The sequence below is a fragment of the Acanthisitta chloris genome, unplaced genomic scaffold (genome assembly GCF_000695815.1).
Source record: "Acanthisitta chloris isolate BGI_N310 unplaced genomic scaffold, ASM69581v1 scaffold11357, whole genome shotgun sequence".
In the NCBI taxonomy this organism is placed as follows: Eukaryota; Metazoa; Chordata; class Aves; order Passeriformes; family Acanthisittidae; genus Acanthisitta; species Acanthisitta chloris.
Genome location: NW_008683215.1, coordinates 59,116 through 73,198, shown reverse-complemented (window position 1 = coordinate 73,198; position 14,083 = coordinate 59,116). Strand labels below are relative to the sequence as shown.

Sequence of the window (14,083 nt, the reverse complement as noted above, 5' to 3'; positions counted from 1 at the left end):
CTCCACACGAGAGCAGTTTGATTTTGCCACAGCTGGTGTTTTGCAGTGGCTCTCTGCTTTGGCACGGCTCTGGGACTTGTGTTGCCCTTTGTTTCCCCTTTTGTGTGAGCCTTGCTCCTTGGCTGTGCCACTGTGCACTGTGCTGCTTTTGCTTATGTGAAACCCAGAGCACTGGGTGGTAGTATGGGACAGAGAAGGGACTCATGAATTTTGCAAGGTATTTTAGCTCTATCTGAGCACACAACAGGAGGGACTTGGGATGTTTTCAGCAAAACCACTCTCTCCAGTGGTTGCAGTAACAATAAGATAATGCTGTGCAGGATTAGTTTGGGTCTCAAAAAACCAGATGAGGTCTGACAGAGTTTGGTAGCCCTGTTTCTGTACTGTGCTTAACTACCACGCATGTGTAAGTGCTCATGCTGTGCTGCACCTGAGCTGATAGATCTCACCGATGCTAAGCTGCCTCTGCATTTAGCCATGGTGTGTGTATCTGCAGCTGTGCCATGGCTGATTTACAGCTTGGATAAAACTGTTTGAGGCAGCTGGGAGTGGACTGCTGAGTTTCAGATGCACATTTCATGCTATTTCACTTCCATAACATAATGTGAGGGATGCAAGGAATGTAGAGAGATGGCAGATTAGAAAAGCTAGTTTGGCTTTCAAACACCAAGGATGTTGACACCTATAGTGTGATGTGAGTGTGTGTATAGTTCAGCTTTACAAATAATAGTTGGACATTTGGCCTTCTGTGTCATTTACAAGACTGAGGTTGTGTACTTTTGGCAGGGAATGGGGAAGTTCTCTGCTGCTTTCTTTCAACAGCAGCAGAGCTTTCAAATGTGAATGCCTGTGGTCATGCTCCTGGGATCCTGTAACACTGTCTGTTAGACAGACTCTGATTTCATAATATACCAGCATCAGAAGCTGAGCCACCTGAAACAATTCCTGACTCCCTGCCCTGTGTATTGGTTCCCTCAGGTTGCTGAGGGTAGCTGATTGTAAGGATGAGTAATAAGCAGCATTTATCACCTGGCTTTAAATCAGTTCTCTAAAAAAATAAACACAGAAAAAGTCCTTCTCTTGTGGGGGATTGAAAAAGGACCAATTATGTCTGTGCTACCACTTAAGAAAATACACATGGAACCTTGTCCTTAACCAAAAATATGTTATGATTAAAGCAAATGCTGAAACAGGCAGACAGTTACTACATTTTCCAATGTCTTGAAAAAAAGTATTTGTTTTTTCAGCATTGCTTGAGAAACCCATCAGCAAAAGACGAGACAGTGAAGCTGTACAGAAGGCCAAGATCCTTTATGCATCCTGCATGAATGAGAGTAAGTGGTTCAATTTGAAAGGGATATATCTGTGTTCCCTGTGTTTATAAAGTCAGGCTTTTTATCTCTCTGCTGACCTCTGTGAAGCTCTGTGAATTTGCATGGATTTCACTGATACAGGTTCAATTGGATGCAGAGCATCTTCTACACATTTCTGAAGATGGCTGTTGAGACTGAGGTGCGCTCTTTTAAAGAGACCTTTGCAAGTCAGGGAACTATGAAGAGATATTTCTGTGTGCAAAATGATGCCAAAACTGTGTGCTGGGTTTGTGAGGTTAGTGTCTGTAAATCAGAGGAGCCCTCTGATGAAATTCTCACAGTGATACTTTCAAGAGCCTCTTGCTCAGCACCTCCAACCTTTCTCTAAATCCATTTAATTAAAACACTTCCCCAGGGCTGGGTATAGACATCCCTGGACTCTTTAACTTGAGTTATCTACATGTCACGCAAGTTTGGATGGGAAGCCCTTTAGCCACATTTATGGAATGCTTTTCCTTATCTTGTAAATGCTGCTGTAAGGTGATGTACACTAGTTTGGGACACATCACTACCCTTATGTAGCTGCACAGGTGAAAAATGAGTGACCTTTGTCTTTCTGACTCTTTCAGGCTTTGTTTCGTGCCAGCAATTGAGACAGCCTTCCCTGCAGCTTTGGTGCTGAGATGCTGCCCCTCTAGATTTGATTATTTACAGTAACTCCCCCTCAGAAACAGTGATGTTTTGATGATAGCTCCTGAGTGAGGGACTTGTAAAAAATTTACTTAATTCCAATCTTTGCCTTTTTTGAAAGACACTGATTTGCCTCTCCTATTCTTGATACAGATCAACTGGGTTGGACTCCCGTGCTGCTGTGCTCAGAGGCAGAGCAGAGGCTTTGAGTTTCATCTATTGTGTTTTGTCTTGCCTAGAAATCGATCAACGCCGATAAATCTTTGTCTCGTGTGGCTGCTGCTGGATTTGATTTGTCTGGAATGTAATTGTTGTCACACTTTGACATTTCAGATAAAATTGAAAAAGCTGACATGAAACCCCTGTTAAGTATACTGAGGCATTCACCTTTCCGCTGGCCTGTGCTGGAATCCAATATTGGGCCTGAAGGACTGTGGTCAGAAAGGAGGTTTAGCTTGGTGCAAGCCTTGGCAGCTCTTCGTGGCCAACACAGTAACTCTGTCTTCATTCGTTTATATGTGGCTGCTGATGACAAAGTCTCTGATCGGTATATCCTGAAGGTACAATATAATATATCTAAGAGGTTACTTTGCATGGTGGTTTATGTTTTATTTGATTTTCAATTTTTTTAAACATGTTTATGTACCAAATGTTTACACTTTACTGTTATTGTCTGCCAACTTAGAGATGTACATAGGTGCCAATTTATGGGAATGTAGAAGGCACTAGGAACCTCTTCTTTCAAATAGCAAAAAAAAAAAAAAAAAAAAGGAAAATTTAAAAAATGTTCCTAGTAGACCAATATCCATGGTCTATATGGATGAGAATAAGAGGTGGCTATCTCGTCCTAGGTGTATTGTGGGTGCTGCTTATGACTCATCAGATGCATGAAGAATGTTTTTTTGTCTGTGAAGGTAAAGAATAGTGCATCAGTAGCAGATATTTTGAACTTGAGCTACTTTTCTTGAGATGGAAACACATTGCCTAGTGCCTATATTGCACATTACAACACAGTTGTATCCCAAGCACTTTTAAACCTGCAATACAGAATTTACCTTCAGGAACCCTGAAATGCTATTGCTTTTATACCAAAGCATTACCAGTTTTTTAACAGTGAATGGCATTACACAACAGTTTAGATTAGTGAGAAAAAGACCCAAGAAATGTTGCCTCCCTGTAGACTGACAAAACTCCAGAGAAAACTGTGTTTCTGTGAAATGTCACCACGGCAAGACTGAGTGTCTGCGCCAAATGCATTGCTGTTTAAGAACACAGATGAGTAACCAGACTAGACCAGCCCTCCTCTGCTACGAGAAAATAGTTTATGAAGGCAAGAGAGAAGGAACAAATAAGAAAGTTATGATGCCATTCGTCACAGCAAAACAGGATCTATGATCCTTACTTTGCTAGCATCTTGGCTGGCTGTGGGAATGTAGCCAACAATACATTGTATTTAGGGATCAAACAACAGTTAACTGTGGTGGTACTGGCCTGGATGTCAGTTCTGAGTTCTCCAAATTCTCTGTTCTTCAAAATGTCTTTTGACTGAGGCATTTAACTGGTATAGTATTGAAGGACGACTTTTCCCCATCCTCAGGACATTTTCCTGAAGAGTCAACAACAGAGTGCTGATCAGTTGCAGATGTCATTCTGCTAAGATGCTGTTCAGATCTTGTCAGGTTTGCTTTGGCTGGAGGCTTGTTTAAAAGAACTAAAAGAGTAGAACCAGAGATGTGTTTTATTAGGTATCTCCTGTCATAATATTTCAGTCCAGGTCACCTGTGATCAAAGGGTTGAGCATATGTATCCTTACTACTGCTCTCCTGGAAATAAATTATAACTAGCAGTACCTTTACTTGGTATGCTTAGTGGCACCTAAGAATTAAGCATCTAAATAACTGAGGCAGTACATGCTAGGAATAACATGTTATTCTGTGGGGTGTTCTGTTGTTAATGTGATTAAGACCTCGATCTGCAGAATGCATCAGCCAGTATTCTACTTTGTCTGTGTGTTAACAAATTCCCAGGGGTGTAGAAGTGCCACAGAGTATTTCAATCTGCTTGTGAAAATGGCTTTATTGCAAAATGCTTTTTGTTCAGCATTGCAAAATCATCAATGGATCATAAAAAGGTGGAAACTCCAAATAAACCTTTGTTCAGCATTATCTTTAATTTTTTCCTTGAGGGCTGAAGAAGTTAGTTAACTCTTTTTTATTTATTTTTCATACTTGTGCTCTCTTGGTTTTAATGTGTTGTCAAAATCCAAGTCTTAAGCCTGGGAAATTTGGCTGAGTATTTTAACAGTCACATAGTCAAGAAAGGCTAACAATGCCTTCCAGATACACAGCAGATAACATATTCCAGCACCTCATGGACATTTGAGACATGAGACATTTTGAGACATGCATGTCTCAAGCTGATTCTTGTGCCCCTGAAATTTGTATAGGATGAATGGTCATCAGCACCGACTGTTTGATCCTGTATACCCAGTTCTATTGCATTACCTACTCACTAGTGGGGCCATAAACACCTAAGTCACGTAGGCAATTCTTTTCTGTAGATGCTTTAGATATTACAGGGGGCATCTAAGGCTCCCCAGAACACAGTAATGTGATTTAGTTAATATCTGCCAGCACAGCATAACATTTTCCTGTTGTTTTGAGATCACAACAACAATTTCAGGCTGGTGCAATGCATTATGTATTAGATATTTGCACATATCTACCAGATATTGCCAGAAAAACATGAACTCTTGCAAAGTTGTTTATCCGCCTACCTTTGACTTCTGATGAATTAAAATGTTGCTTCTTGTTATTTTTAACAGCTTGACCAAGCAAGTCTCTCTCTGGCATCTAGAGAAGATTACTTAGAAAACACCACAGAAGCCAAATCTGTGAGTATTATCAGCTGGAAATCAGAGTGACTCTTTTTCCCATCAACTTTTTTTTATAGCTAGTTTTGTTTTGTTGAGCTCCGATCTGAGAAAGACTGGTGCTTTGTTTGGATTTGGTTTTTTCAGGGTATCTTGTCAGAAAACACCACCACTGTCACAAACACTCTTGCAAAATTTCCAAAATCAAGATTTTTTTTTCTAAGATTTGTGGTCCCCCTGCTATTCATCCCCCTTGGAAGGGGGGTCTCTGGTGTTCATCTTGTCCAATCTCTCTGCTGCAGCAGGGAATACCTCTATATTATACTACTAGTGACTAGCCTCCAACTAGACTTTGTGCTGTCCTGAGGTTATAGTGGAGGACAAGTCATTGACACTGATTTTTTTACAGTTTTGCTTCCCTTTTGAGTTCCCTGAGAGCTTAGTAAGTTTTTTAGTTACCTCTAACATATTAGATGATGCCTGGATACAAGGAATGGTAGCTACTAGAAGATTAAAGGTGGAAGTATGTTGGGATATGTTTTTGATGTTGGACTGCAGGAGCTGATGAGCAATCTGATCACTGGGAAATCTCTGAAAGCTTATGCGGGGGAAGAGGCAGCACAGAAATGACTAGTGTCATTACATATGGTGTATTTTGCTAACATTTGTGTACAGACACTGAGACTAAAATGTGCTTTGTTAAGATAGCCTGGGGAAAGCAGAGAAAAGCACTATAGCAGATGCATGTGTTGCAGTGTGTGGCAGGAACAGAGAAGTGATCTCAGTGGAGCATCTCTTTATCTCCCAGTATTCTCAGTCACTAAGCTTGCACTTGTATACAAGTACTTCTGTCCTATGCTGATTACTTTATGAGTTGCCCCAAAATACTGGTGTACCCTCATACACATTGCCTAATCCATTTCTAAGAGCTGAAAGTGTTGTCAGTCTAATGTAGAAGTGTCATTTGCATTGCCTGAGATTTATACTCCGTGAACCACAGCAGGTATCTCTGTCTGTGATGCACAGTATTTTTAGTGTTATTTCTCCTTTTTAACTTGCTGACAGCAGGCATTCAAGGTAAGGAAAGCACAACCTTGGTTGCTAAGGCATGAAAGTATTCTACTCCTTGCTATAGCTGAGAATTTCTGGTCAACTGCTACAGCTCTACTCAATAGCAAATCCAGGTCATATCACTCTCTTTGTTTCTTTACAGTACCGAGATGCCTTTTTGCAGTTCATGGTTGATACAGCAGTGCTTCTGGGTGCAAATGCTTCACGAGCAGAATCTGATATGAAATCAGTTCTAAGACTGGAAGTTAAAATAGCAGAGGTTGGTAATTTAATGCAATCCTTTTTCAAAACGGAGAGCTGTTATATCAACAGCGTTAGGAATAGTGATTTTTAGAAGTAGAAGGAAAGGAGCAGAGACTGCTGAAGAAAGGATGAATAATATTTCTCTCTTAGTTAATTTTTAAAGTGATTATTTTATTCTCAAGGGAAAAAAACCTGAGCCAAATACCCTTGGTCTTTTAAACTGTAATGTCAACCAGACTCAGTAGAGATAAGACTGGGGGTGGCATGGCAGTGTTTAAGGGACAGTGTGCCAGCAAGGTTCTTTGGTCTGCCATCTCAGTGGAAGTAGGGGATGGATATCCATGTGGCATGGATATGCAGTAAAAGCTGCAGGGGTTGTTGATGTGCTAGAAACTGTGGAAGCACCTGATAATAGTCCCTTAGGAACTAGGGCTTCTTCCCTCCAGAAGGTGATGAGACCAATATCCCGACTGAAGTATGTAGGTGAAGTTGTCATATAAGATGACATGGATAAGGTAACAACCCTCAGGATCAGTAATGAATATTGTTATGCATCAAGTCATGCTTGTTCATTGTTTCCTTTAGTATGAATAATCCTCCTAATATCTGCAGATATTAGGCATGAGTCTGGGGACATGAATTTTTGCATAATCCCTAATGAGCACAATGATTATATATATATATAAACACCTTTCTGTGATTTCAAGGGAGGTAGTCTTGTTTGTCACTAAAAGTCTTACTGTATCCTGTGTTTCTCTGCATTGGTTCTAAGTAAATGTATATAATGGAGAACTTGTATGCTCAGGAAGAGGCAGCAAGATTACTTTTGATATAGGAAGGAATGGCATGCTTTGAGTAAGTTTGTTGTGTACAAGGAAGATTTTTATTAGGTTTGAATCTCTGGAGAAGGAAGGAAAGTTTGAAGAGGAAGGGAGTAAATGGGTTCAAGAAGAGTTTAAAGATTTGTCACATAAATGAAATTTGCAGAAAGGGAGAAGAGAGTAATTCTTTTTTTCCCTGTGTGGCTTGAGCAATAGTAAAACCGCAGACACTTACAGGGGAGTTGTGGTTGGAGGACTGCCAGCTGTCTGGTTAGCCTGGCGTCAATCTCTGTCCTCTTCAAACTGCATAGCCTACAGCCTGTTGTATGGGATTTACCTTAGAGCAGGGCTGGAAATGCCATCAGGAATTTTTGTTTCTCTTGAACATGGAGAAAATTTTTAGCTATATCTAGTACTTGGTTTGTTTTTGTATTATGTACCATAGGGCCATCTTGGAGTCTGAATGTCCCTCTTGTCAGTTTAAAGGATTTGCTTTATAATTAGGATTTCTTTTGCTGTGTCCTTGGACTTGGGCACTACAGAAGAATTTGAGGTCTGGCTCCTCTGGTCACCTAGATGAGAGACCTGGTTGGGGAATGCTTTATATTCATGTCTGGTCTATATTCCCAGGTTTTCTGCTATGGAAATCAGAATGGTGGGGTGAAATGAGGAGAAACTTGTTGTGTGTCTGTCACTTCCCTCACGAGGAGTGAGGACACCACAAGAACATGCTCAAATCTGAGACTTGAGCTGCACTTGCAGTATAGTCATCTCTGATTTGACCTTTTAAACCATGTAGTTTGGAGCTGGCTTCTGCCTCATATGCTGGGATGAATAAGCATTAATGGTCTAGGTGTGCTTTTATCTCTTATGAATTAACATGTCTTTTCTTAGTATAATCAGAGCTGAAATTGATCTTATGTTCAAAGAAGACATGAAGCTCATTAAATTCTCCAGTAATGAGTTAAACTTAAAATGAACTGTGTCCCATTTCTTCTAGTTAAATGCCATCCTGAGAAACGGCAGTTAGCACCATAAATGCTTGGAAAACAGGTGGTGAAATATATCTGCACTGGGATTATGATGGGCAATAAGACATAAGAGCAGGTCCCTGCAAGATAATCCTTGTTTTGATGCTTTTTTTTTCCCCTCTTCCCCAGATCATGATTCCATATGAAAATCGAACAAGTGAGGTGATGTACAATAAAATGAACATATCAGAGCTTAGTGCCATGATTCCGCAGGTAGGTTGGGGATGATGGTAAAATTATTCTTTTAGTATGTGACCTATATAATTAAAATTGCCTTTAATGTGCAGAGCAGCATATTGAAGGAATACTAGGAATGTGTGTACTCAATTACAATATGTGCTCTTTTAAATACAGGTATGACTTTACTGAGGTTTGAAAACATTTAATGCTGAAGTGTAGTAGTTTCTAAATTTTTAATAAATAAAGCTTTGAAACCATTAGTCTGAAAGGTGCAACTGAGTTAATAAATCATCTCTCTTCATAATGTGCTTTAACCAGCATTCTCTTTGTCATTGCAGTTTGACTGGCTGGGATACATCAAGAAGGTTATTGACACCAAACTCTATCCTGAGCTCAAAGATATAGGCCCTTCAGAAAATGTGATTGTCCGTGTTCCCCAGTACTTCAAAGATTTATTCAGGATACTAGAAAATGAAAGGAAAAAGTAAGGATCCTATGATGAATTCACCCATACTTATAAGGGTCCATCAAATGCAGAGTTTTTCCTATATTTTTTCAGGAGTTTCAGGTATTCTTGGAATCAAGTCTCTAGGCAAATGTTCTGCTTAGTTTTGTCTGAATGAGCATATAGATATTACCTTGTGTGTGGCAAGAAAATTTGCAGTTTCAACATCGTTCTTGTTCTATGGAAAACACAGTAAAGCCACATTTTTCCAGATGCATTCAGCATCTTTTACTTGTATAGGGTCTTGTATCTTGTGAAATCACTTGTCCCTGTAGAACATGGTTGTAAAATGCAGGTAGCTCAGATTAAACATAGTGAGTATCCTTTGCAAGGGGAAGCAAGACAGCTTTGGGCAGTGATGAAAAAGCAACATGCCATTTAAAACATCATTATAGATGACATCTAAGGGATTTCTGTGATAATTTCTTTGGTGAGGTGTGTTGCTGAACTTTTAAAAACATCTTTTTAAACTGTTGTCTCCAAATATCTGTCTTTGCTGACTGTCCAATATGGCCACAATTAAATATACATTTCAGAAAAAACAAGACTAATTTAGAAGAATTAGTATTGTATTGTTTCTCTATGTCTCTACTGATGGAATGCTTACAATATGTCATAGTATGTGTAAAAATTCCACACAGATCAAACAACAAGAAGAAGAGAAATTACTGATCTGCCTACAGATCATCAAATATCCTTTCTTTATAAAATTCAGACAAATACTGTTAGTGTGCTACCAATCTTAATCTACTGAAGAAAGTCTTTTAAATTATTTGGGCTGTCCATGCCTTCTATCTCAAAGTTAGTTAGATCAGTGGGGCTGAAGCAGTGATTTAGAGGATGCACATCTAGCAAGACAACAGAAGATTAGTTATTCCCTGTGCACAAATACGCTTACATGAAAATAAATTCTGTAACTACAGAGTAAATACTTGGAGCCTTTTTCCATTAGGGTCTTATTCAGGGAAAATCTGAGTATTCAAGAGAAGTTAAGCCAGCCTGTGTGTCATGGCAGAAGGAGGCTGGAGAAATGAGCAGAAATAATTGTAATGTCTGTCTTTAGCAAGGTTCAGGACCAGCTTTCTGACCCCATAGACTGGGGGGAGAAGGGGTGGCAAAAGCAGTGTCTGATTTCCAGTATATTCACAGTGCATATCTCATAGTTGATAATGGCTTAGGCATTTTCTGCCCAGTCTTACCCTAAGAAATTTGCATCATAAAATGTTAGAAATGACAAATTGTACTAAACTCAACCCAAGCAGGCTTCAAATTCTTGTATGTAAAATGCATCCAAACAGTCCATGCATGATAAAAAAATCATATTTATCTATTAGGTGATAATGTTCATTGCTTTAAATGTCAGACTCTGCTCTAGAAGTAACCTTGCTATCTGGCCTGAGAAAATTAGGAAATCATCTTAATGTGAACTCCTAGCAAAGAGGTCTTAACATTTCCCTGTAGGATGAACACTGAAAGTTTAACAAGGATATTTTCATTTAGGTAATCTCATTTGTCATTCTCCATGTGATATTTTAAAGGTTAAGTAAATGTAAACAGTATGAATTTAGTTACTGTAAATATCTATAGCAATCAAATTCCTAGTAAAGCATTCCAAAATTTTAGATTTCCTTCGGTGTTTAGAACGAGCTCCTTTAGAATGCATCTCTATTTTAGGAGGTGCAGTGTGATTAGAAAAAGCAAGTCCTTTCACCAAGTTAATTTTCTTTTTAGTTACAAATTATACTTGGATTCCAATGCTCTGTGTGTCCTTTTCCTGGATGAGTACCCTGCTAGCATGGGTACTATTCAAAATGTTACCAAAAGATGGTTCATGCCCCAGTAACCTGGTAAAGTACTCCGTGAAGTTTGTTTCAGGTGGAAGAAAGAATGGAGTGTAAATTTACTCTGATACAGAAGCAGTTCTCCATGTTGGAGGTGACAAGTCATATGGACTCATATTAAAAATTTCTCCCTTGGAGAAGCTGCTGAGCAATTTTGAATTGTGAAATCATTCACATGGCAATATGACTAGAAAATATCATATCAGCGTGGTGTAGAGTGAATTTAGTAGACTTTTACTTGACTGCATGTAATCAAGTTATTGAGTGAAGCTCGAAATAGGTGCAGCAGTGTTTTTCAGAGGTCTGTCTGAAGTTTCCAAGCTAGGTCAATGCTGTGACTCCAGCCAAGGAGCATGGCTCTCTCCACAGCATGCTGCCCAAGAAGCTGAGCAACTGGCCTGCAGGAGTTTGCATCAGCTCTGGGATAGCTAGCCTAAGTCATATCAGGTGCTCAATGCTGAAGTCAGTCACACCTTCTTCATAAATAGTGTCTTCAGGGATTCATTCAATTTTTTTGGTATACCAAATAATTATCAATGGGGTTTATCTCCTATTACATAAAGGGAAGTTCTATGTATGTAGCGATGATATAAATGAGCAATGGCAGAGCTCCAATGCAGCTGTGCCATGTGAGGGAGGAGACAGAGCAGTACTAGCAGCACTTAGGAGCCCCTTATATCCCTTCCCTGTCACCTGTGTGCTTCTGCTTTTTGCAAGATATAAATAGGATACTGTAAATTTGGTCCTTTTTAGAGACTGCAGCTGTTGAAGGAAGCAGCTTTATCATTGTTATAGATTTCAGAGTGAATAACTAGCTTCATAGAATCATCAAATGGTTTGGAAGGGACCTGAAAGCTGATCTAGTTCTAATCCTCCTGCCATGGGCAGGGATGTTTTCCATTACATCAAAACACTGTCCAGCCTAGCCTTGGACAGTTTCAAGGATGGGACATCCAAGTGCTCTGGACAATTTGTTCAGTGCCTCACCACCCTCACAGTAAATGGTTTCCTCATAATATCTGATAAATCTATCCTTTTTCAGTTTTAAGCCATTCTCCCTCATCCTATCACTACATGACTTTGTAAAAAGTTCCTGTCCAGCTTTCTTGTAGGGCCTTTTTCCTTTGTCTTACCTTATCTATGTAGTATGGGACTATTAATTGAGAATTACTCTAATTCCTATAGCATATGAGCAATTTTATTTAGAGAGGGATGGAGTCACCAGATCTCTTTCTGGTCTTTGCCTGCTTCTGAAAAATTAAAAGTTACAATCATTTAGCTTGAACTTGCCTCTAGCTATAGAGGCAGAAGTTTTAAAGTACTTATAATTTGATTCGTGACTCAATTCTGAATACAGTTTTCAAACAGATCTAAAATTTGTGAAAGGGATCTTTTTCTTAAAATGTCAATTAATTTGTCCATTTATCTCATATTAAATCTGTCCTCTATAATTGCTGCCGTGTCTGTTGATTACATTATTGCAAACTCACAGAATTTTACATGAGCAACCTACTTTATTCCCAGACAGGATAGAGAGTACTTCAGTAAATATTCATAATCGCTGGTATAATTTTAACTGTCCCAGCAAACAAGCTCTCTACCATTTCCTTTGGGAGTGTGTGTCACAATAATGGTCATATTGGTTAAGAGTGAGCCTACACTTTCTGTAACAGGCATTTGGAAGTTAAAATAGGGGACTGTGTACTGTATTCTTCTTAAAGGTTACAACAACAAATGCTCTGGTCTCATGGAAAGAGCAGAGAGGACTTTTATATTTTGTTTGTGTGTTGGATTTTGTTCTATGTGTAGAGGTTAACTTATCTGAGCCTCTGAACTTATTTGTGAAACTGGGATGAAAACCATCACAAGACATGCACTGGAGGCATTTCATAAGCAAAAAGTGACTGTTTTTAAACCAACTGAAGATGAGCAATTGATTTGAAGTTTGTGTAATTAGCCCAAAAGATAAAATAATCAAAACAGGTAAACAAATTCAGATAATTGCTATTTTATTTTGTTTCAAGAAACAAACCAAAGAACACCACCACTCAAACATACAACAACAAAACCCCTCAACCTTTCCGTCTGTTGCCCACTCCTCCAGCAAATAAACACTTCTGCACTTTGAAGTGAAACCTTCCTGTTCTACACATTATATGCCCCAGTGGATTCTAGTCAGGAATTATTATGGTCTCATCAGACAGCATGATTTTAGGATGTGTCAGCCTTTTCTTCACCAAATTAAAACAAACCTCAATTAATTGTGAGATATTTCCTGCAACTGTCAGCTGCCTTCATTACTTATGCCTGACACAAATGTTTCTGAATTCTTGTTGGTAGATTTTTCTTTCAATAAGTCTTTCTGAGATTCATCCTTTACAAATTTCAGTCTTTTATTCATTACCAATTTGAGAGAGATTCCCCAACTCAAATGTCAGGACAAACATCACTGTATGAGAACAAGAAGCACACAGAAGAGATAATTGATTATTTTTTTTTTTGGTTGGAACTAAGTATCAAATTGTAATTTGTAATTGGTTTATGATAGTGATCTGTTTAGCTGAGGTTTTTTTATCTAGGACTTTTGATTAAAATTAAATCTTTAAACCTTTTAACCTGTAGGACTTACATAAATGCTGTTTTAGATACACAGAGTAGTTACTGAAGGAGCATGGATGCTCTTCAGCTCTGCTGAAATATCCAAGGCAGATAGTTGTGAGGTTTATAGAGTTCAAGTCATTTATAATAACAATGAGAGCTGAGTGTTTTTATGGTGCTTCACTTGCCATTGAGTGAGAAAATTCCATATTGTCAGAAATGTATTAAGGGAAAAATCTGTACTTCCTGGTATTTCATAGGTTGAAATGAATTTTTAAAGACCATAAGTGCTATCTCAAAATGGTCTGATCATCTAAGCAGAGCTAACTCTTTTGGCTTTTGTGACATGTACTGTCTTATAAATGTACATTATTCATGCTAAAAAGCTTTTTCAGATACATTTTACGATTATTGTGGGTATTTAGGTGCACTATATGATATATCTGTATACTCAAAGCGTGAATATGCCCAGTGTGAGAGATGCAACAATGCATCTCGAGCTGAAGGCTTTGTGTGGGTGGACTGGAGCTTGGTTAGAGGCAAAACTGAGGTTATGTCTCAAAGAAATGCTGCTGTCAAGACAACATGCCCACACAGTGTGTTTATAGCCTGTTATGATTCAGAGGAAAGCACCGTATGGGATGTGTCTGTGAATGAAGGTAACAGAGTGATGCTGTAGCAACAGTTGTATTGCCCCACACCGATGAAAATGGGAGATGGCAGAAGTGGGATTTTTAGAGATGGGGGAGTTGTTCAGACAGTCCATAACAGCATCTTTCATTGCAAAGAAGCAATTTTCCTACCTATGGAGAAGTCTGTGGCCTGCCCAAAGTGTTATATATATATCCCAGTTTAGAGCAAACAATGTTTGAACATTCATAGCTTTAAAGTAATGACTATTCTTGAAAAATATGTCAT

At 38.8% G+C, this 14,083-nt stretch overlaps 1 protein-coding gene across 1 annotated transcript in view; it reads left to right on the top strand.

Annotated features, from left to right (window-relative positions):
* Window positions 1-1,247: 1,247 nt before the first annotated feature.
* The window catches only part of PHEX (phosphate regulating endopeptidase homolog, X-linked), a gene marked incomplete at its 5' end in the record, with an annotated part of 65,191 nt that continues 52,355 nt past the window's right edge, over window positions 1,248-14,083 (top strand). Inside the window, 6 exons of the mRNA XM_009078842.1 lie at window positions 1,248-1,334; window positions 2,337-2,563; window positions 4,828-4,896; window positions 6,089-6,205; window positions 8,171-8,254; window positions 8,560-8,705. Coding sequence (XP_009077090.1) covers window positions 1,248-1,334; window positions 2,337-2,563; window positions 4,828-4,896; window positions 6,089-6,205; window positions 8,171-8,254; window positions 8,560-8,705 — 730 coding nt within the window. The remainder of the gene's footprint in view (window positions 1,335-2,336; window positions 2,564-4,827; window positions 4,897-6,088; window positions 6,206-8,170; window positions 8,255-8,559; window positions 8,706-14,083) is intronic.